Consider the following 23,258-nt stretch of genomic DNA (forward strand, 5'->3'; position numbering starts at 1 on the left):
TTCTAACAAGACAATAAAATCAAAACATAATTACATAAATTTGGAAGACAGAAGCCTAATGTTTTGGTGTTTCAAAAGCCTGATTGAAGTACTGAAATGAACAAAATCAAACTACGATAGGTATATGAGCAAAGGAGATTTGTACAATGACAATGAGATGGCAAAAAATAATTTGAAAAACTGGACATGAGCTCTTCCATTAATTGAGAAATTTTTGGTTGCAAATCGGGTACCACGTGATACCAAATGCGCACATTCGGACCGTCCAAAAATGCAACGGACGGTTGCATTCAATCCGTACCGTCGGTTGCATCGTGGTTCGAATGCATGCATCGGGTACCACGTCAGTTGTACCCTGTTTAGTTGTACCCTGTTTGCACCCAAAAATTTCTCCCATTAATGAGATCAAGCGGGTGGAGTTATCTTGACGTAGCCCCATGTGCCGTTATCAATGAAGTCAACAAACAACTGACCCGTGTTTCTATTTCTCCCTCAGTCCCCCATCTGCTATCCATAATTAATCTCTAGCTCTACATACTGGAATTTTTTTTTGGTGCCAGTAGGATACCAGTAACGGTTCGGATTTGAGACATTGGATCGCTACTTGGATGGTCCAGATCGCCGACGGGTACCGCCACGTGATATTCATTTGCAATGGAATGCTATGGCAATAGTAATTTTTAGAACGACAATAATAATTTTTCAAATAGCTATAGTAATTTTTGGTGTGGCAATAGTGAATCTTGGAGAAGCACTAGTAATTTTGGTGTGATAAATAAATGGAATGGCAATTCCTTTATTTTTGTAGTGGAATGATAGTTTTTTTACTTAGGTGAATATTGATTCCATTTGGAAATGGTGAACCAAACATTGAAATATTGACTCCTCCGACTTGGCCAGTCTCCGGCTCTCTCGCTCTCGGAGCTCCTGTGCTCCTACCCACCGGTCACGGGTCAGTTGGCTGCCCAACAACCGGCGGAGGAGAGTCACGGTGGTGGTGGCGGTGACAACTTATGGTTAGTGAAGTGCAACGACGCTGGTGTTAGAATGTTGAGGGCAAAGGTGGGGGCCACGCTTGATGAGTGGCTCGGATTTGGTAGTGGGTCCGATGAGAGAGATCTGACGGTGTGGGGGGACATGCCTGATGATCCAAGTATATTGTCGCCGTTTTGCATCCAGGTATGTAATCAAACAAATTTTTTACAACCACAATCACTTACGCAAATAAGTTTTGCATGCACATTGACATTTATATCAGTCTTCCTGACCTCCACTCACTAGCCTAAAATAATATGCCAATAATTCCAAACAAGTTCCGATATCAATACAAAACTGGATTCGTGGAAGTAGTTTTTGAGTTTAGTCTTTTAGATACAGTCTCATATATAGACTTACAGAAATAACATGTTCCTTTTGTACCCTCACAGCCCCTTTGGATGGAGTGATTTCAAGAGAAAAGAAAAGAACGGGTTTTGGTTTCTAGCCAAATCACTCGTTTGGATTGACTATTTTGGTGAGAAATGAAGAGAAAAGTACAGAAATGAAATGTTTTGATTGGCTTCTCCCCTTTCTCACCCAATCTCACCAAAAATGGTGAGATTTTGTGAGAAAGAGCTCCTCTTTCTTATCTCACCCATTCTCACCATCAAAAGGGGCTGTCAGAGTTTGAGAGAACTTGGGACTCTATCCCTTTAATTTTATAGAATTTTCGATAGGGCGTATGGAAGCCAATCGGGTGCTTTATTAGGATGATTTGTTTCGAAGATCTGATCACCAACTGTTACTATAGATCTTCTTGCTTTGAAGGAATTTGAATTAGAATGCTCAAAGCAAGTTTACACTCTGGATACATTAGCATGAGATGGAACTATAGGATATTGATCATATTTCGTTGGCCTTTGAGATCGAATAATGATTAACAAGGACAATCGGCGGTTTCATAGCCAAACAGCCAAGCACATGCCGTGTGGGCATGTCAATGTCGTGCCAAGGTAGCCGGCAAGGTTGGCCATGACACCCCGGGGAGCGAGAGCAGAACACCCTTTATAGTAGCATGATAATCACCCCGGAGACTCGGCTTGTTGCCTCGAGAGTAGGACTGTAAACAAGTCGAGCCGAGCTTTGTCGAGATCGAGTTCGGCTTGTTTACTAAACGAGCCAAAAATTCAAGCTCAGCTCAAGCCTTAACGAGCCGAGCTGAGTCATTTACTAAACAAGCCTTTTTAATCGAGTCGAGCCACCCTTAACGAGCCGAGCTCTGCTCGACCGAAAACTCAAGCTCTGGCTTGACTCCTTTAATAAATGAGCCGAGCCTTCACGAGCCGAGCCAAGTTTGCAAGCTGCTCGGTTTGTTTACAGCCCTACTCGAGAGATAAAGTCCTGATTCTGCCATTCCTGTGTTCTTGTTGTGAAGTCTTATCATATGTATGCGAAGCTATGACTATGCAATATTTTCGTAAAAAACTAGTTGCTGAAGGTAGGAGGAAGGTACGTAGAATGACCCATACAGTATCTGTGAACTCTGCAGATAAGTGATTTTGAAGGAGGAGGGCTAGCAATAGGACTAAGCTGCAGCCACATGCATGCAGACCAAACTTCTGCAACACTGCTAGTCAAGTCATGGGCTCAGCTCCAACGAGGCGAACCCATTTTGCAACCTCCAGTCTTTCACCAGTTCCCAACACCAGATTCCAAACCATCTCCGAAAACCAACACTATGCTGTCGAAATTTTACGCAAGCAAGCCCAAAGACCGTGTTCCTAAACGACAAATGGCGACTGCCACTTTCAGATTTCCCGATGCAAAGATGAAGCAATGCCTTTCTGATATCCATATGGAATGCCCTGATGCCACCTCATTTGATGCGTGATAGGTGCTAAAAAGTACCCATTTACTCACCTAATTTGGGCTTATGAATTTTGCTCCTGTTATCCACGAGGGCTTAGTAGTGAAATTATTATTGCTAGAATTGTTATGCCATGAAACAATACTATTTGGTGGCCCCAAGCAATATAGCATTAGAAATATTGACCAAGACTTAGGCCAGAGGAAAGGATTCTTCATTCCTTATGGGAAAGTCGGTCAGTGTAGGGTATAAAAGGAGGAGACCCAAGCTATCACGGGGGTCACGAATTATTCCGAAGAGGGCTGCGCATAAAACAGGGCCTCTGGAAGCCGGCTAACTTCATTATCTAGGGGAAGATGAAACTCTGCGCCAAGTAACCTTGTCTATGCATAGGTTTTGATTTGTTTTTCGGATCGATTGTAAAACTCAAAACCCTTTTCATTACAATTGAATGAATTGATTTTACTTCTTCCTACCGATTTAGTATTTGTATTCGCGATTTCAAATACCCAATTTGCAATGGTTTTCACTGATTGTAGTTGGAGTTCTGAGATAGATTATGCTCGAAAGACGGATCGTGCCGTTAGGTGGCCAGACCATGCTACTGAGAGACGTTCCGTGCTATGGGATAGTCTATGCCTTAGAACAACCAGATTATTTCCCTGACGGTTATCGAAAGTGTTTGCAAGCCCTAGCGATAATCTCTTTTGATTCGAATAAATAAATCTAGTCTATGCATATTGTTGTTACGCAGTCAGGGTGGATTCGAAACTCTGGATATTTTCCTTCATTGTTTCTAAACCTTTTAATTAAATTGCTCTTTAGTTCAATTACCTCTTCAAAATCAATCAATCAATCTTTACTTTTCCAAATTAATCTAGAAGTTGATCGAAATGATAGTAACTTAGCCAATTTGTCCCTGCGGATCGACATTCGGTCTTGACCACTATTCTAGGGTCCAAATTTTTATAAATATATTTTTGACACGGAACGACGCGGTCAATGCGCGATTAGCGTTGTTTTGGACGCGGGTGGTGAGATTGAATCCCCCTGTTGAACAAACCATAGTCATTATCTCACTATTTGCAGAGACTCCAGGAAGCTCATCCATCTGCCTCTGCCTATCGGGTATTTTGGCAATGCATTACATTTCTCACGACTGTCGTGGGATACAGAAGCATTACAGAGTTGGGGGTTGGAACGCGTGGCGGGGATAGTGCATAACCATGTGGCGAGTGTCGAAGAAGAGCTGGGCTCGGTTATGGATTGTTTCGAACGGGAGAAAGTAGAGGAGCTGGAGCGATACGAGCAACCGTTTGTGATGTATGGCCCTGAACTAACATGCGTTAGCCTGGAACACATGATCATTCCAGGCGGTCCCAAGGGGAGTACTACTACGTGCGAGTCGTTGATGTATGAAGCGATGTAGAAGGACGAGAAGCCGGTCCACGTGTCGTATCATGTTGGCAATGTGGAAGGGGAAAGGTTAATTACAGTCATGCCCTCACCGGAAGGAGGTCTAGGTCGGACCGTGACAGTGACACTGCTAGTGGATCAGATTGCTAAGCTGTGCGAGGACGAAGCTGTATTGGACTTGGACCCAACTATGCCAATGAACGGAAAAAGATGATCCATTCGGTTGCTGAATTTCAGTGATTTCATTTGTTTTCGGTCAAGTTTGTCTATTTGTTTCCATAGAATTTTATTTTCTGTTATTTGTCCAACGGATTTGAATGACCAGTTTATTTTTCGTTACGATGTTGTTGATGAAGATAATTGCATTTAGTCCGTGGATAAGTTAAAACGGATCTGTAACAACTACTAGTAATGTTTGGCATCACACCAGCTAAGGAAGACGCAAGGTCCGGGCTGCTTTGTTTTGAGATTAGAGAAGCGGAACCTCCAAGCTTAGACATCTCAAACTCTGAAACTACCCTGACTCAGCTATGAAGAAAAATGAAGAAATGAACGCCGGGCTCTTTCTTTTACTGCTAACCCCAAGGCAGCAGCAGTTCTTTGAGCGAAGAACCAGTACGACACAAATGCAAAGATGCAGATTTTGTGAAGGGAAGGGGGAGCAGAGCTCAATTCTGGGTTTTTAGGCTTGAAAAAAAACCCAAGGGTTCCCGAGTTCTTGAAAACAGATTCCAACTATAAAAACTAATTCTATTGGTAAATCGAAAACTTGAAATATCTGAAAACAAATCTGCTTATGGAATTTGCACCTACTATTAAGCAATGCGAGTGCATGTATGACTTTGCCTCCAGTGAAAGCTATTAACATTGAACACAAGTCTGATACAGTTTCTCGGATAAAAGTGGTAAGGTGGAGTGCTTATTCAGTTCTTATTGAGCACTGTCGCGCGGTGCTCTAGGTCATTTTTCCATCACACATTAAGTTTGGGAGCCACATTTTGTTGTAGAGTTCGCATCAATGCGTCCAGAAGGGCTTTTTACAAAGCAAATAATCCCTGTAGGAACTGAATACGGAATGGAAACAAACTAGTTTTACAGTACTAAAAACTTCATGTCTCCTCTTACTCTGCCTCTTAACCAGAGCAGCTACAGTAAGTAGCACCTTCTAAGAGTTGTTCATCGCATTTTTAACCATGGGAGTCTGAGTCGACGTTTTTCATTTCACTATGTCCAAATCTTTAGAGAAAAATATGCATCCGCATGAATCGCATCAGAAATCTTATTTGGAGTTTACAGATATTTTATTTTAGTACTTCTGAGAAAAGGAAACACACTGAGTTGATCAGGCAGCTAACACACAAAGTAGATCACTTCACATCCTTTGGCAATGGAGTGTCTGCAAAATGATATGAGACATGGAGGAAACTTTCATATATTCTCGGCCCTGCCACCTCAAGAATCGGCACTGCATCAGAAATCTGTTGTGCATCATCTTTAGTCAGCTTCACACCCAAAGCACCAATATTCTCATCAAGGTTTTTAATCTTTGTTGTTCCTACATACGTACAAGGAGGCGTCAAATACTAAACCAGTGAAGGTAAAAAAAAGATGCGAAAAGGTGTAGAGAACACTTGAAGAGTACATTTGCTAACCTAAAACTAAGTTATTAGTTCAGGCCCCTGCAAAATAAAAAAACTATGCTACATTTTGTTTTCTTTGTTATTTTCATACTATATCTTGAACTAACACCATAAAAAATGATAGTACAGTATTCATTGACTTCCGCTGTGCCTCTGAAAAGGTCAGGAGCTTGATATAGATAAAAGCTCAGATTCAGCTTTGTCACGCAGAGAAATCGGAATACTATGATATCCCACATTGATGAAAGAGGTATTAGTCTTGATATTATTAACTACGCAGACTACTACTAGTAACTTGGGATTAAGTATTTTTTCTTGTTTACAAGTACTTCATTCAAGTTCATATTGGGCTGGTAGCCAGTACACTATTTGATCAAAAAAAACATTCAAATTCGAAGCCGAAACTTCCAACGCCAGATATTAAGGGGCATGCTAGTTGACTGTTGGAGCTTGGAAGAACAGAAGAAGAATGGTATCATGCATGGTAGCACTGATTTATGTCTACTGTAGGGACTCCAAAAAGGTCAAGAGCTCTGATGCAAGGTAAAGCTCTGACTTCGGAGGTATGTTCTAGGTTTCATTTTCGCTTCAAGCAGTTTTGACAGTTTTTCATATATACTTTAAAGCCAACAACTCGAAATTTGGCACTCACCAGGAATAGGAACCATATCGTCCCCTTGAAGAACCCATGCAAGAGCGAGTTGAACAGGGCTGCAGCCATGCTTTTTAGCCAACTCTTCTATACGAATATAGAAGATCTTGTTGTTCTCTAAATTCTGCCCCGTAAACCTAGGAAATGAATGCTGATAGAAAGAAAACACATTAGTTGTTCATTCATCTAATTCATTGGACTAACCAAACAGAGGTAATTTCCGAATGAATTTAGGTCCCGATGATGCTTTTCATCGACCCCTAATGAAGCTGAACCAAAAAATAAGAGCTGATGGACGTAGTTCCATACCAAGGAGCTATTTGCAGGGAGACTCTCTACAACAGCCTTGCCACCAAAAAAACCACGACCAGTGGGGGAATACGGAACTATCCCAATTCCAAGTTCCCTGATAAGCAAGGAAGCATGTTTAGAAAGATTAAAAAAAAACGAAGTCGATTGAAGTAAACAAAAAAATGGGATGCAGTATCCCAGTGTAACTGCACAAGTAAACAGCTAAAACATTAAATGCAAGTTCCAAGGAAGAAGAAATCGCAAAATACGATGGAGTCATGGAGAACAATTTGAAATATAGGCACAATTTGAAATACCTGCAAACTGGGATTATTTCCTCCTCGATGTCGCGTGTCAAAAGGGAGTACTCCATTTGTACAGCAGTGATGGGATGAACAGCGTGAGCCCTCCTTATTGTATTTGGGCTCGCTTCTGATAATCCAATGTATCTTATTTTACCCTCCTCCACTAATTTCTTAAGTTCCCCCATCTGTCCATTAAGAAGGAAATTCAACCTCAGTAATAAATTCAAGGACCGCTTAGGTGAAGGGAAACGTCTTTTACTCTTAGGAGAAAGAACGAAGAACTAGAAAGGTTGACACGGTCTGGAGTCTTGTTGAGAAGAGAGAGAGTCCTATGGCACTTATTGTTGGGATTTATCGCACAATTATCACAAAGTACTAAACTATTAGAAGTGTCACAAATCGTTAAAATATGAACACAAATAACTGAAGATATGAGATAGTTAAGAGTTGGAAAATAGCATGAGAGATCGATGAAAGGCACGTCATTCGCTGTCCTAAAACCAAGTTTGTGTCCTTCGTGTTGGTTCTAATGGTTGAATACGACTCCAAGATACAACCCACAGATCTCAAGAGTGTCTCATGTTGCACGAAGGGTGGGTGCCAAGTCTGAATCTCGGATGGCCCATAATGTATAGAAACGTACTAGAGAGGCCTTGTATTTATGGGACTCTAAACACCTTATTACAAAGAGTCATGTCTTTTAATCAAAACTGAAAGTAGCACATTTTAGTTAAAGACATGGCTCTCAAATAGAATATTGTATCTTCTACAATGTTAGACTTACAAAGTTCCAAACCACTAGGGGGTGCAATAATACATGGAATAATAAACAAGATGCTTACAGTTTCCTCAATAGGTACTGATGTATCAATCCGGTGTACATAGTAGAGATCGATGTAGTCCACGTCAAGGCGCTTCAAGCTAGCCTCACAACAGGAACGCACATATTCAGCTGTACCCTTCACAACCACCCCGGTCTGGTCCATTTTCACGATTCCAAATTTTGTTGCTAACTGGATCTTTTCTCGCGGTAACTGCTTCAATGCCTGCAAGATTAAGGATCTCGAAATGAGATGAATGTCATATACCCAACTGGCAAAAAGCAAATTAAAAACCGATATAACAAAAAGATAGTTGTCCAGAAAATGCAGAAAGAAGTGTTATGGCAGTTAAGGGACAGTCGGCTACCCCGCCCTAACCGGTAGCCGCTGTTCTATGTCAAAAATTGTGAGTACAATTTGCTTCCCTAAACCGATAGCAAATAGAAAATTAAGTCTAATCACATTCTATAGACTTGATTGAATTTCTACTCCTTTTACTACATTGCATCAATCAATAATTTCTCTTTGATCCAAAAAATGAGGATGTGATGCTAAAAGTGTTATTGCAATGAATTTGTACTATTACTGTCCAGTTCTCAGTTTGGCTGAGTTCCAGAAACGAGCATAGTATACGCGGTAAGGACTCCAACATAGGCCAACCCTTCAAAAAGACCAGAGATTAGTGTAGCGGCAACGGTTCATTGTCTCAATGCACAGAACAACACATGCTTAGCATTTCAGCCTTTCGGGAGACTACTTCAAACGCACGATTTCAACATAGTCTACCATACTCCCTTAACCATACTGAGTTCAATTCTTTATTTTGCTCACCAAATAGAGTGCATTAAGTGTCCAAAAAAGCTATAAGCAAGATTTCGCAACCAGGCCCAATGCATAGGTATCAACTATCATATAAATGCAACTACCTTCCCCACTAGTTTTTCGTTTGCGTGGTCAGCCCCGTAAATATCTGATGTATCAAAGAAAGTGATTCCTTTGCTGAAGGCATGCTTAAGTATTGCAATGCCATCTTCTTCAGGGACTGGAGAATTGTAGCCTCCGGAGAGCCCCATACAGCCATAACCCAATTTTGAGACCTGAGAATACAAAAACACATTGCACAGTCTGTAAACCATTTTCTAGAAATCCCCCATAAACTGCCTAACCCCAGTTTGTATCGGGTTTTATAATTTCATTGAACGAGTTTTTTTTGTTTATTACCAAAAACTAATCCTCAAAAACAAGTTTCGAGATCCGTCAACCACGTTAGTACTTTTGGAAATAGTTCACAAATGGAGAGCCACCATTGAGCTTGAAATTCCATGTAAACAAAAGAAGCAACAGATTACAAGCACAATGAACGCCAGGGATTCTTGATGCTAAGCGATTGGAGACCATTGAAATAAAACCTGTTAAAAATTTGCACCCAACTTTAAATTCTGAATTTCATGGCCGGAGGGAGGTAAGGGCAACCGGGGTCAATTGACCTCACTCACTTTTCTTAAATTTGTAACTATTTTTATAAGGTACAAATTATATGTAGAATTTAAGCCCACCAAAGTTACAAACTTGCCCAAACACCCCAGCAAATATGTAAATTGCCCCAAAAAACTCCACCAAAGTCATAAAATGCCCTATCGCGCCGGAAATAGTTTTGCTCTGCGTGATGCATCACAATTTAGTTCATCATTTCATCATTTGTCGCCAAAACGACACCTATTGCTACAAAATTTCTAAAGAACGGACCCCGATATGAACGAAAACAGCAGGGCAAAAAGATTGGGTCTGTCAGAAAGCCTCATGACCATCTCCAGACACCTGATCGGTGGTGGAGAACGATCCTCTACTGCTACAAAATACAAAATTTTGGGTCTGTCAGAAAGCCTCATGACCATCTCCAGACACCTGATCGGTGGTGGAGAACGATCCTCTACTGCTACAAAATACAAAATTTCTAAAGAACGGACCCCGATATGAACGAAAACAGCAGGGCAAAAAGATTGGGTCTGTCAGAAAGCCTCATGACCATCTCCAGACACCTTATCGGTGGCGGAGAACGATCCTCTACTGCTCTGAAAGCCTTCAGGCTCCAGAATTGTTAATCACGCTCTGATCACGAGGCCGTGTTTCATCCACCAGACTTGGGGTCCTGTCTCCTTAGTAATCAAGGATACAGATGTACGAGCCTATAGAACAGATCCTGTTCAAGTAAGGTCGTGCTCTCTATCTCTGTTTTCCGTTATTAAATACATCATTTCTTTCGCGTACTTAGTCGATGTGGGACGTGCTTCCGCCGTCAACGCTTGGGGCTTAAAGTGCCAAACGGCGCAAAATTCTAGTTTCAAGATAGAAACTTTTACCTAGCCAATTGGGTTGGCCTCATATTTAGAATATCATGTTCAGAACTTCTCAATTTCTACCTATTCATTTGGAATCAATCCATACAAAACTTTACTTGGATGTTAAATTGGTCACCGTTAGATTTTAAATGGGTCCCCTTTCACGGTAGAGTTGATTAGTCGAGGTGCGCTGAACCAGAGTTTTATAAAGGAAAATAAAAACTTGTTTGTTACCTGAAGTCCCTGGGCTCCCAGATTCACTTTCGGGATCTCAACTTCAGCAGCCATCTTCACTCTTTCTCTCACTCACTCTCTCTCTCTCTCTCTCTCTCTCTTCTACCTCCGATTGTCAAACTGCCTGCAACTTTATTTACCAGTAGTATATAAACCCAATAGGAGTTTTTTTTGGTGAGTATATATATATAGAGTGTGATTTGTTGGAAAGGTTGGGGTTTATGCTGACGCCACGGATTACGACACGTTTTCAACTAGTCTACAATGCTCCGCAATCACTGACGTCATGAAACGGAGTATACTGGTACAGTACATTTTTTCAGTGAAAAAGAAGGGCATTGCCTCGTTCTTGTAAACTTAATAATTACTCACTCCATTCGGATTTAATTGTTCCTAATTTTATTCTAATCAGCTAAAAAATGGGTTATATCTTTAAATCTGTAATAAATTTCATATCGAATATGGATCTGTTTGATAGATCTCGATTAGTTCTATAATACTATGTTTTCGAAATCACGTACAACATTATAAATTAGAAGATATAATCGATTGAAAAATGACACGAACTCTAAAAAAAACTATTAAATTCGGACAGAGGGAGTAGTATTTTCTTTGGAAGAGTGATTTTGGCACTCCCCAAATTAATAACAATACTCTCAAAGGGGAGTGTCAAAATCAATCCCCATTTCTTTGTTTTGTGTTTTATTTGTCTAAATGATATTTTTTGGATTAGTTATCTGTCTCGATGAGACAAGTCTAAAAAGTATAAAATGATTACTGTAAGAAATAAAAAGTTCACTAAATATGAAAAAAAAGGTATCAAACAACTGTGTTATTTGTTTAAAGTGTCGTCTTATTTGAATTTTTTCAACATTGGACCATATTTTTATACTTATTCGATTTGTCTCGAGTTTTAGACTTGTAAGTTTACAAGAACGCAACCTAAGGGAAAATAATTTTCACACTTCCCTTTAACCATCCACACTCCTTTTTTGTTTTTATCCATATGAATTTACTATTGTCCTTGAATGTGTGGAAAATATATTAAATAAATGGCAAGATAGTAAATTCAAGTAGATAAAGATTTTGTAAAAAGGGAATGTGAAAATCAATTCCCTTATAAATTCTTTACACAAAATTACACGGTTTTCATCATCACCATTTGGGGCCCTATCGTGCATTTATTGCAGTAATTTGATTCGTTCATCTTACAAAAACACTACAACCACTGAACCCAAAAGCGGTGACTGGCCACAACACACGTGTGGGGTCCACTCCGGGCCCCACACAGATAATCCGAGCCATTCAATAATTTAAAAAAAAATCGAGTGGGACCCGTGAGAGATCACCCTCGTCCGATACGTGTAAGTGCTTGATCTAAACTTTCAAAAATCAGATGATCCGAGCAGTTCAAAAGTGAAAGATTGAATTAAGCACCTAAATGTATCGGATGGGGGTGATTTCTCACGTGTCCCACTTGGTTTTTTTTTTTTTAATTATTGAACGGCTTGAATTGGGCCCGGAGGGGGCCCCACACGCGTGCGGTGGCTGGTCGCTGCTTTTGGGTTCGGTGGCTGTAGTGTTGCTCTTCATCTTATAGGTCTTTCGAATAGTATATCCACACAAAAGATTAGTTTGATAAGACATTAAAAGCAATATCAAAAAATGAATTTTGGTTTGTAAAATGAATGGTCTAATTCTGTCAATTATTTTGAAGTTAAATTGTTAATAACTATTTATTTTGTAAACCAACTTTCAATTTTTAATATACTATCAATTTCCAATCAAGTTTTTTTTTTTTTGCAAAGTTATATTAATTTGCGGGCCCTACAAGATGAATGGTTCAAATTACTACAATAAACACACAGTGAGACCCATAATGGGTGGTGGAAAATGTATTAAATAAATGGCAAGATAGTAAATTCAAGTAGATAAAGATAAAAAAAGAGAAAGTGATTTGTAAAAAGGGAATGTGAAAATCAATTCCCTTATAAATTCTTTACACAAAATTACACGATTTTCACCATCGCCATTTGGGGCCTTATCGTGCATTTATTGCAGTAATTTGATTCGTTCATCTTACAAAAACACTATAGCCACTGAACCCAAAAGCGATGACTAGCCACAGTACACTTGTCGGGCCCACTCCAGGCCCCATACAGATAATCCGAGCCGTTCAATAATTAAAAAAAAATCGAGTGGGACCTGTGAGAGATCACCCCCGTCCGATACGTGTAAGTGCTTGATCTAAACTTTCAAAAATCAAATGATCCGAGCAGTTCAAAAGTGAAAGATTGAATTGTCACGCCCTCGATTTTCAACATAATTAAATAACATTTTAATAAAAAGTTTCGTTTATTGTAAGTATATTACCCCAAAGAAGTCCCCACCTGTTCAGATTACAAATTAGTCTCCAAGATCAAAGTTATAAAACTTAGGCACTCCAGCCCCAAATAGAACTTAAGTATTTGCACGGACTAACTTTTAAGTTACAAACAATTTAGTCAAAAGGAATTTCTAAAATAAATAGTTACAAACTCATCTTTACCAAAATAAAGTCCATTACAAAAGATGATCAAGTAACTACATGAGGTTGGCTTCCAAAAGTCGCACTTTAAGCATTCAACATATGCAATCTACCATCCAGCGTTTGAACCTGAAGAGAAAGATTAGGTTGAGCTACACTAGCCCAGTAGGAAAATCTTTACCAATTCTATATGTAAACATGATAAAATGTGCAGGTGAAATGAAGGCAAGAAGTACGGCTCAATCGATAGGTAACAATAGACTCAAGTGCATTCCAACGTTCAATGTGATCGTCCTAACACATGCCTATAGCTCAATGTACCACCGAGTTCACACGATGTTAAACAACTTAAGTAACCTCGACACAACTCATTATAGCCAATCACCTCTATTGGTATTTCCACCCCTTGCGTTACCGTATAACACCACGTGGATTACCGTGTTACCACCCCTTGCGTCACGGTGATCCCTAACAATTTGGGTCACCGTATTACCACCCCTTGCGTTACGAGACCGTCTAAGTCTTCGTATTACCACCCATTGCGTTACGAGACCGTCTAAGCCTTCATATTACCACCCCTTGCGTTACGAGACTTCCTAAATCAACTCCCGACACAAACAACCATTTTCTCACTCGATTTACAAGTTATGACCCTCCCAAGACCACAATACCACAATCTAACATAAAATATGTACGACATGCCAACCATTTCACAAATATGTCACAAACGTTCATAAACATTCGACCAATCAATGATATGCAAAATAACAAAATTTTAATCAATTAGACCCTTATCATTTCCTACTAACGGAAGGCCTAAGGATCACGAATAACATCAATTAATCATAAGACGTCAATCAGATAAGCAAAAGATAAACTAGAAGGTATTCGAAAGGGTTTAGAAGCGATTAGGGGTTGAAACGATCGAAGGAACACAAAACAGCATCGAAGCTGTCCAGAACAACAAGGGGTATTGATACCCCCGAGTCAGGTATCAATACCTGGCAGGCTGGAAGCCCAGAGATGGATGGGGTATTGATACCCCATTTTTGGGTATCAATACCGCGCTGTTTCAAGGCGATTTTCTGCAGTTTGACAGACATTCAAAGCACCAAAGGGGGATGATCCAAGCACGATTTCTACATCATTTCAACATATATACATATAAAAGAGGTAAAGAAATTCCTACCTCGCGACAATAACCAAGATCTACGTGTTTTGAACAAGCCCTCGCTTTCTTGAACTTCAAATCTTCGATTCAAGCTTAGAGACACGATCGGAAGGCCGGAGGGAGGTTGATTCTTGAAGGTTTTTGCAAGATTGAGTGAGGCTTTTTGAGTGAGAGGAGGAGAGAGAGAGAGATCGGCTGGAGAGAGGGAGGGACGCTAGAGAGAGAGATGAGGAATGGAAATAAAAAATGATCTCCTACTTCTCACACACCTCTATTTATACCCATATATCTTTTATTCACACTTACACTCCCTCCACTCTCTATTCTTTCACTTTAGTCCTCAATTCAAATAATCACCCAACAAACCACATTTTCCAATTTCCCTTTTGATAAATATTTCAAGAATAAAAAATAAAAAAAATACGGGTCTCTACAGAATTAAGCACCTAAATGTATCGGATGGGGGTGATTTCTCACGTGTCCCACTTGGTTTTTTTTTTTTAATTATTGAACGGCTTGAATTGGGCCCGGAGGGGGGCCCACACGCGTGCGGTGGCTGGTCGCTGCTTTTGGGTTCGGTGGCTGTAGTGTTGCTCTTCATCTTATAGGTCTTCCGAATAGTATATCCACACAAAAGATTAGTTTGATAAGACATTAAAAGTAATATCAAAAAATGAATTTTGATTTGTGAAATGAATAGTCTAATTCTGTCAATTATTTTGAAGTTAAATTGTTAATAACTATTTATTTTGTAAACCGACTTTCAATTTTTAATATACTATCAATTTCCAATCAAGTTTTTTTTTTTTTTGCCCAGTTATACTAATTTGCGGGCCCTACAAGATGAATGGTTCAAATTACTACAATAAACACACAGTGAGACCCATAATGGGTGGTGGAAAATGTGGAATTTCCACGTGAGATGTAAGGAATTTAATCGCGAGATTATATACAAATGGGGCCCATACATAATAGTGTTTGAAGATTGAAGTTTTTAAAATCTTTTATGGGAAATGCATGTGCAAGTCGTTTTTTAGCAAGATATGCACAAATAGCTTTTAGGTTATTCTTAGATCTTTTGTAACGTCCTTACTTTATTTGCAAATAAACAACAGCAAAATAATTATCACACCAATCAAGTTTTTTTTTTTTTCTTTTAAAGCAAGTCAAGTAGATCTATTAACGTCGTCCCCAGTTTGAGAAACACTTAGGCTCAGTTTGGATGACCAGAATCTTCAGTAGGAATAGGAATGTGATTCCTAAGAATTTTATTGAGTGGGAATAAGAATATGATTATTAGGAATGAAATTACTAAGAATACAATACCTGAAATAATTTCATTTTAGTGTTTGGATTAATTCAGTAATTTTATGCAAGAATCAATTATTTTGGAAATTTATCAAAGTCAATATTTCCTTTTTTTTATTGATTAAGTTAAGAATCTAAGATTCTCGTTGGGTAAGGGAGAAATCAGATTCTCATTCAATCTGGTAATGTGATTCCCGGTCGGATATGTCATCGGGATGTCACAAGAGATTATTATCACTAGGTACAGAAAACCACATCTTAATTCTCATTAAGGTAAGATAGAATACTTAATTACCATTAAGTCTACTTTTTACAAAATACATTTATTATTAATGGAAATGCCACCCTAGGACACCCTAGGGTTTTAGGATATCATAGAATTTTAGGATACGCTAGGGTTTTAGGGTTTAGGATACTCTAGGGTTTAAGTTTAGGCACTTTTATAAAGCATTTACGCACTTTCATAGGGGTTTTATGGTACACTTTTCTATCATAGTGTTTTAGTGATTTAGGAACTTTCATAGGGTACTCTAAGGTTTAGGCAATTTCATATGATACCCTATGATTTAGGCACTTTTATAAGGTATCCTAGGGTTTGAGCACTTTCATAGGATACCCTAGGGTTTAGGCACTTTCAGGGTTTAGGTACTTTCATAGGATTTTGATGTTTCATTAATTGGAGGTGACCTGGTGAGAAATACTTTTTATTTTCTGTACCTAGTGGTAAAAAGCCCGAATCACAATCATATTAATGTCTTTCCCAAACGTAGGAATCCGGAGAGTGTGACATTGCATTCCTATTCATGTTCCTTCTAAACTTCAGCATCATGGAAATATGGTATCACATTTCCATTTCTCCTCAAGATTTTTATCATCCAAATTGAGCTAGTACAATGCAGGTAGTGGAATATCAATTTGGAAGTGTTGTGGAGCATTCCTAAAATTAAACGTACTCAGCATGACATTTTTTATAATGATGATAAGCAAAAATAAGACCCACAATCATATGATTACAGAATACAAACACACATGGGGGGGGGGGGGGGGGGGCGGGAATTCAACACCATTGAATGATAAAGTAAGAACACAAATGTAGAGAAAGGGAACGTTGAAAGGAAACAGGGGTGTTGGTAGTTAGTTGGGTGTTGCAATTTTACCTCTTCAATCCTGACAGTTAATTAATGACACGTCTTCCCAAAATAGTTATACCAATTGGTTCTCTCCCTTTATATATTAGAATAGATGTTTATAGACATGTCTTGCATTCTTTAATCGATAAGACTTGTATCCCTTAGTTCACATGATTTGCACCATTTGGGGAAAGGGCTAAAATCTTAAGTTCAATGAATTTGCTGCTCAGGTATGGCCGACTTGGATCCCCGACAACAGGGGTGGCTCTACCATGGTTTCAGAGAGTTGTTCAACAAGTACACTAAAATTTTATATTTTTGATATAAAATTTGATTATTGTTTGATATGGACGTACTGGATTATTGGTACAAAGTAAAAGTAAAAGAAATTTATTTAATTGTGTGAGTAAGTAGATAATATAGCTCAAAAAAAGAAAACTAGGCCCGATAAATATAGCTTAACAAAGACCAATGCAATGAAGAGAATCACACATTTGTGCGAGAACCACCCTTTTTAACCACATATTGGTATAAGAACCACAAACTTTGTGGTCGAGCCTACATTATTGTGTATTGGATAAGAGTCTTACAAGCTACAGCACCACATGGTAATGCTCTAGGAGCACTGTTGTGTGTGTTTCATCTCAACACATCCATATATTTAGGGAAAAAATATGCACTCGCATGAGAAATCTTATTCAGAGCTTGCAGACTACATTTTATTTTACAATACAATAGACTTTCTTCTGAGAAAATGAAGCACACTGAGTTCAGGCAGTCAGGCAGTCAAATATTGGGAAATATGCAATCACTTGGAATCGTTTGGCAATGGAGTGTCTGCAAACTTATATGAAACACGGTGCAAAGTTTCATATGTTCTCAGCCCTGCCACCTCGTGAACAGGAACTGCATCGGAAATCTGTTGTGCATCGTGTTCAGTCAGCTTCACTGTCAGGGCACCAATATTCTCATCAAGGTTTTTAATCTTAGTTGTTCCTGCAGATGTACAAGAACAGGTTAAATGCTAAACCATTTGGAACAAAACAAGATGCAAAAAGGTGTAGGAAACATTTTGAAGAGCTAACTTAATACTAAATTATTAGTCCAGGCCCCTGCCAAAAAACTATGCTTCCTTTTCCTTTCTTTGTTTATTTTTTTATTTCCTGAGCTAATATTTAAGAAAAATGATAGTACAGGATTCAATAACTTCTGTAGAGCCTCCAAAAAGGTGAAGAGGTTGATACGAGGTAAAGCTCAGAGATTTGCCTCATGTTGCATTTCAGCTTTTAAGTGGCTTTTCGCACCTACTACATTGCGAAGAGCCAAAATTTAAAAAAGGACTAAAACCGGTGTTTCCTTTCCTTGTCTTTCTTTTCTTGTTTTTAGCTGAACTAATACAATAAAAATGATAAGAGTACAATATTTGACCAGCTAGCAGACAAATTTATATGAACCGATTCAACTTAATCAACAAGAGAAATAGGAATACTGTGATATCCCACATTGACGGAAAGAGTGGTCAGTCTTTATATAAACAATTAAGTGGAGTACTAGGAGTAGTAACTTGGGATCAAGCATTTTCGATCATGTTGATACGTGCTTCATTCCTATTCGGCCAGTAGGGGATATGGCAAAAACTCTGAAATTCAAAGCTGCGATTCCAACCCTAGATATTAAGGGGCATGCTAGTTGGTTGGTGGAGGCTGGAGCTTGGAAGAGGAGAAGAAGAATGGTATAATGGATGCCAACCTTTCACATTCAAAGGTGAAACTTCCAATCCCAAATGTCAAGTGGCATGATGGTTGGGGGAGGAGAAGAAGAATGGTAAAATGGTGGAACTGGAACTGATTAATTCAACGTCTTCTATATTGACTCCAAAAGGGTCAAGAGCTTTGATACGAGGTAAAGCTCTGACGTATGTCCAATGTTTCATTTTACCTTCAAGCAGTTTTGACAGCTTTTCATACATACTGCATTGCCAATGAATCGGAATTTTGATTAGGCACTCACCAGGAATAGGTACCATATCGTCCCCTTGAAGAACCCATGCAAGTGCGAGTTGAACAACGCTACAGCCATGCTTTTTAGCCAACTCTTCTATACGCATATAGAAGATCTTGTTGTGCTCTAAATTCTGTCCTGAAAACCTAGGTTGTGATTGCTGATAGAAAGAAAATATTAGTAAGTCATTCATCTAATTCATTGGACTATAACCAAGAAGAAGAAATTGTTGAATGAATTAGGTCTCGATGATGCTTTTCATCCACCACTAATAAAACTGAACCAAGAAAACAGATATGGATGTAGGTCAATACCAAGAAGCTATTTGCAGGGACCCTCTCCACAACTGCCTTGCCACCGAAAAACCCACGAGAAATGGGGGAGTATGGAACTATCCCGATTCCAAGTTCCCTGATAACCAAAAAAAATGAAAAGAAAATTGGATTGAAGTAAACAACACAATGAGATGAAGTGTAATTGAAAATAATAAATGGCAGAAATTTAAAATGTGAACTCCAATGAAGAAGAAATCACAAAACATGATAGAGAACAAAGTTGAAATAGACATCTCCAACTTTTTGAAGATAATGTCAGTAAATTAGGATCGAAGTTCCACAATAATTTAGGCACCATATTAAATACCTGCAAACCGGGATTATTTCTTCCTCAATGTCACGAGTCAAAATGGAATACTCCATTTGTACAGCAGTGATAGGATGAACAGCATGCGCCCTCCTTATCGTATTTGGGCTTGCTTCTGATAATCCAATGTACTTTATTTTACCCTCCTCCACCAACTTCTTAAGTTCCCCCATCTGTCCGTTAAGCAGAAAATTCAACCCAGTTATAAATTCCAACATCGCTTAGCTGAAGGAAAAGATCACCGTCTCTTAGAAGAAAGAACAAAGGCGGTTAAGACAGTTTGTGTCTTGTTCTGAACAAAATGAGACCAATGGCACTTATAACTGTCCAAACCACTTGGGGGCGTACTAACGAATCGAATAATAAACAAGATACTTACAGTTTCCTCAATAGGTACTGATGTGTCAATCCGGTGTACATAGTAGAGATCGATGTAGTCCACACCAAGGCGCTTCAAGCTAGCCTCACAACAGGAACGCACATATTCAGCTGTACCCTTCACAACCAACCCAGCAGGGTCAAATCTCAAGATTCCAAATTTTGTCGCTAATTGGATCTTTTCTCGCGGCAACTGCTTTAATGCCTGAAAGATTAAGGATCTTGAAATGAAATGGATGAACACCCAATTGGCAAAAGGCAGATTACAAACAGCTATAATAAAAAGATGGTTGTCCAGAAAATGCAGAAAAAGAGTTATGGTAGTTATGGGACAGTCGGTTACCCCGCCCCGACCGGTAGCTGCTGAACTACATAAAAAATGGTGAGTATAGTTTGCTGATCTATACTGATGGCAAATAGAAATTTTTGTCCAATCAAATTCTATACACTTAATTGTATTTTCTAATCCTTTTGGTACATTGCATCAATCCATATTTTCTTTCTGATCCAAGAATGATCTGATGCTAAAAGGGTTATTGCTATGAATTTGTACTATCACTGTCTAGTTCTCAGTTTGATTTGAGTTCCAGAAACGAGCATAGTATATGGAGTATGTCTTCGACAAATGCCAACCCTTCAAAAAGATCTGAGATGAGAATAACGGCAATGGCACATCGTCCCAATGCAGAGGAACACAAGTTTAGCATTTTAGATCTTCAGGACTTGTTCAAACAAACAATTTCGGCATAGTCTACCATTATCGGTAACGATTTTAAAAAATGATTACCGGTAACAATATTAAGTTCAATTCTTTATTTTGCTCTCCAGATAGAATAGTAAGAATACTAAGTTCCATTCTTTATTAAGTTCAAGTCTATGAGCAAGATTTCACAACCAGGCCAAATGCACTGCTATCAACTATCATATAAATGGAACCTGCTACATTATATACAATTTACCTTTCCCACTAGTATTTCATTTGCGTGGTCGGCCCCATAAACATCTGATGTATCAAAGAAAGTGATTCCTTTGCTAAAGGCGTACTTAAGTAATGCAATGCCATCTTCTTCAGAGACTGGAGAATTGTAGATTCCAGTGAGCCCCATACAGCCGTAACCCAATTTTGAGACCTGAGAATAGAAACAGGTTGCACAGTCTGTAAAAATGAATGAGACGCAAAAGTGCCTTGACAAAACATTTCTTTAACTTACCCACAAGCTGCCTAACCCCAAGCTTATTAGTCAAGGGTTTGATTTACCTTAACATAATGTCTCGTGTTTGGTTATTGTCTTAGTACGTTTAAACGGAATCACCAAAAGTCGTGAAATCATACCGTATTAAATACTAAGTGACAATGGTTTTCAAGAGTTTGAAACATGAAATCATACCCTATTTGTTTATCAATGTCTGTAATTTGTTAAAAGAGTTTTTCCCTAAAAATAAATCCTCAAAGACTAGTTTCAAAACTTGTCAACCACATTAGTTCTCTCGGAAATCGTTCACAAACGAAAAGTCGGTCTGGCCCTGACACTTTGACAGTCGTATTTAAGAAAATAAGAAAACAGGAGGCTTTTGTACATTTTTACAAGAAAAATGATAGAAAGACACTGCAACTTCAAAAAACAAAGTTATTAATATTCAACAAGTTAAGCATATCATTATAACAATGTAAAAGATCACTAAAAAAAAATAACGTTTTTAGCAGCAAAAGTACTGATTATGGTCGTATAACAAATTTCCACTCATTTGACATGCTCATTAAGATTGAACACAAGTATTTAGACCTATATTAAGAGCGTTTCCGCTAAACTAAACAGACTAACTTGACTAAAACCCATGTCTCCACGAATTTTTAGGTAGGTCATTCTCCTCAGTCCTCACATATATCAACTGAAATACCAATTTAGCAAAAACAACTTGACTATTGTCATTAGCCAGGATTCCAATAATATAGCGGAAACGCACCCCTAATGAACAATACGCAACTTTTTGGGCCGTTGTCTAACAAAATTTTGGGGGCCAAAACCAACGTGTTGCTCGCCCTTGCTCAGAGCCGGTACCGCCGGAAAGACACCATTGAGATTGAAAATGCCAATGTAAACAAAAGAAGCAACAGATTACAAGCACAATGCACAACAGATTCTTGATGCTCTAAGACTGCTGAAATTAAACATACGTAAAGAATTTGCTCCCCAACTTCGAATTCTCAGATTGAGATCCTTGGTGGGAATTTATCATACCTGAAGTCCCTGGTTTCCCAGATTCACTTGCGGTATCCCCACTGCTTCAACAGCCATATTCAGTACCTAAGTTCCCTCTCGTCGTCTACCTCCGATTATCAACTGCCAACTTTCCTTCTTTCTAGTATATACTAACACACAGATGCATGATGCATAGGTATATATAGTGTGAGTATTGGTTGAAAAACTGGGGTTTATGCTGGCGCCACGGTTTACGTCAAGATTCAACTGGTCTAAGATGCGCTCCGCAAGCACTGACGTCATGAAAGTCGAAACATCTATTCTACTAGTAATATTTATTCTGATAATATCTATCTATCTATTCTAATATTCTAATATATAAAGGGAGGGGAGCACCTTTTAATTTGGTGTGTACTCCCTTTTGGTGGCCACGGCATTAGCATGCTAATGTATAGGTATGACGTTTATTTAATTGTTATTTATTCATTACGATAGGTTAATACGCGATGCGTATGCAAGTTTGAATTTAGTCAAAATTTGCACAAATGCTTCTCACTTATTGTTCGATCGAATTTTCACAAATTTTGACAAAACCCCCCAATGTCGTTAACTTTTGGGGGTGACTATTCGCAGCCCCGTATTTTCTCCCTTAGCCCACTACATTTCGGTAAATAGTTGTTGAAAATCATACATAACATTTCGGTAAATAGCTTTTGAAAACAAGATTATATTTTGGTAACTAAATGTCGAAAATATGTTCAACATTCGGTAAACAACTGCCGAACATATATTTTCGGTAAATAGTTGTTGAAAAAAATATTATATTTCGGTAATTGTAGGTGGACAAATTCAAGTAGTGCTTTGAACAGCACTGGAATGCAACGGCTTCACGTGCCTCTTGACCGGAACCCTAGTTTGTCAACGAAATCCTTATCCTGCAAAACAGACAAGGAGTGAGTGCACCTTTGCCTCTCGTGGCAAAGGCCCTCCGATGCCTTTGTTAATATTTCGTACTAAAGAAAACTCTAATTATCAGTAGGTGAATATCGAATAATACAATGTATTGCGTACCTTTTTTCCTCTAGGTTTACCTCTTATTTATAGATTTATGGATGCTTACTGCCCAAGTATCCATATTGCCCTAGGTTTCCTATCTCGTATAGGAAAACTAGGATCTCTTGGATTCTCGTTCCCTTATCAGTTTATTTCCTTAATCCTTGTAGGACTCTTTCCATAACAAGCCGAACATCCCATACTCGTTGGGTATCTTTCTTAGATCCTATATTCTTGGGATCTCATCCCTTAATGGAATACCAGTGATTCTGGACCCTTTTAGAATGTTCCCTCTAATAGGACT

At 38.8% G+C, this 23,258-nt stretch overlaps 2 protein-coding genes and 1 non-coding gene across 6 annotated transcripts; 1 reads left to right on the forward strand and 2 right to left on the reverse strand.

Moving 5' to 3' along the window:
* The first annotated feature begins 271 nt into the window (after positions 1-271).
* On the forward strand, positions 272-4,475 carry LOC131327822 (hydroxycinnamoyltransferase-like). Its single transcript, XM_058360952.1, has 5 exons — positions 272-343; positions 901-1,179; positions 2,528-2,865; positions 3,935-4,190; positions 4,275-4,475. The coding sequence occupies exons 1-5, from the start codon at positions 272-274 to the stop codon at positions 4,473-4,475; spliced, it is 1,146 nt and encodes a 381-aa protein (XP_058216935.1).
* A 970-nt stretch (positions 4,476-5,445) lies between these two features.
* On the reverse strand, positions 5,446-22,216 carry LOC131325272 (perakine reductase-like). 4 transcript variants are annotated; one of them, XM_058357432.1, is made up of 8 exons: positions 10,635-10,673; positions 10,544-10,602; positions 8,897-9,067; positions 7,992-8,195; positions 7,162-7,334; positions 6,863-6,959; positions 6,554-6,704; positions 5,446-5,816 (listed from the first exon to the last, which is right to left on the reverse strand). In XM_058357432.1, exons 2-8 carry the CDS (start codon positions 10,595-10,597, stop codon positions 5,629-5,631), a joined length of 1,038 nt encoding a protein of 345 aa, XP_058213415.1. In that variant the 5' UTR covers positions 10,598-10,602; positions 10,635-10,673; the 3' UTR covers positions 5,446-5,628. The 4 variants fall into 4 exon arrangements, with proteins under 4 accessions (XP_058213415.1, XP_058213412.1, XP_058213414.1 ...); XM_058357429.1 differs by lacking the exons at positions 10,544-10,602; positions 10,635-10,673 and adding an exon at positions 21,941-22,099; XM_058357431.1 differs by having other exon boundaries at positions 10,544-10,713.
* On the reverse strand, positions 9,974-10,188 carry LOC131328190 (small nucleolar RNA U3). Its single transcript, XR_009200463.1, has one exon. It is a non-coding gene; the product is annotated as a small nucleolar RNA U3 (small nucleolar RNA).
* Positions 22,217-23,258: the final 1,042 nt, after the last annotated feature.

The sequence above is a fragment of the Rhododendron vialii genome, chromosome 5a (genome assembly GCF_030253575.1).
Source record: "Rhododendron vialii isolate Sample 1 chromosome 5a, ASM3025357v1".
Lineage (NCBI taxonomy): Eukaryota > Viridiplantae > Streptophyta > Magnoliopsida > Ericales > Ericaceae > Rhododendron > Rhododendron vialii.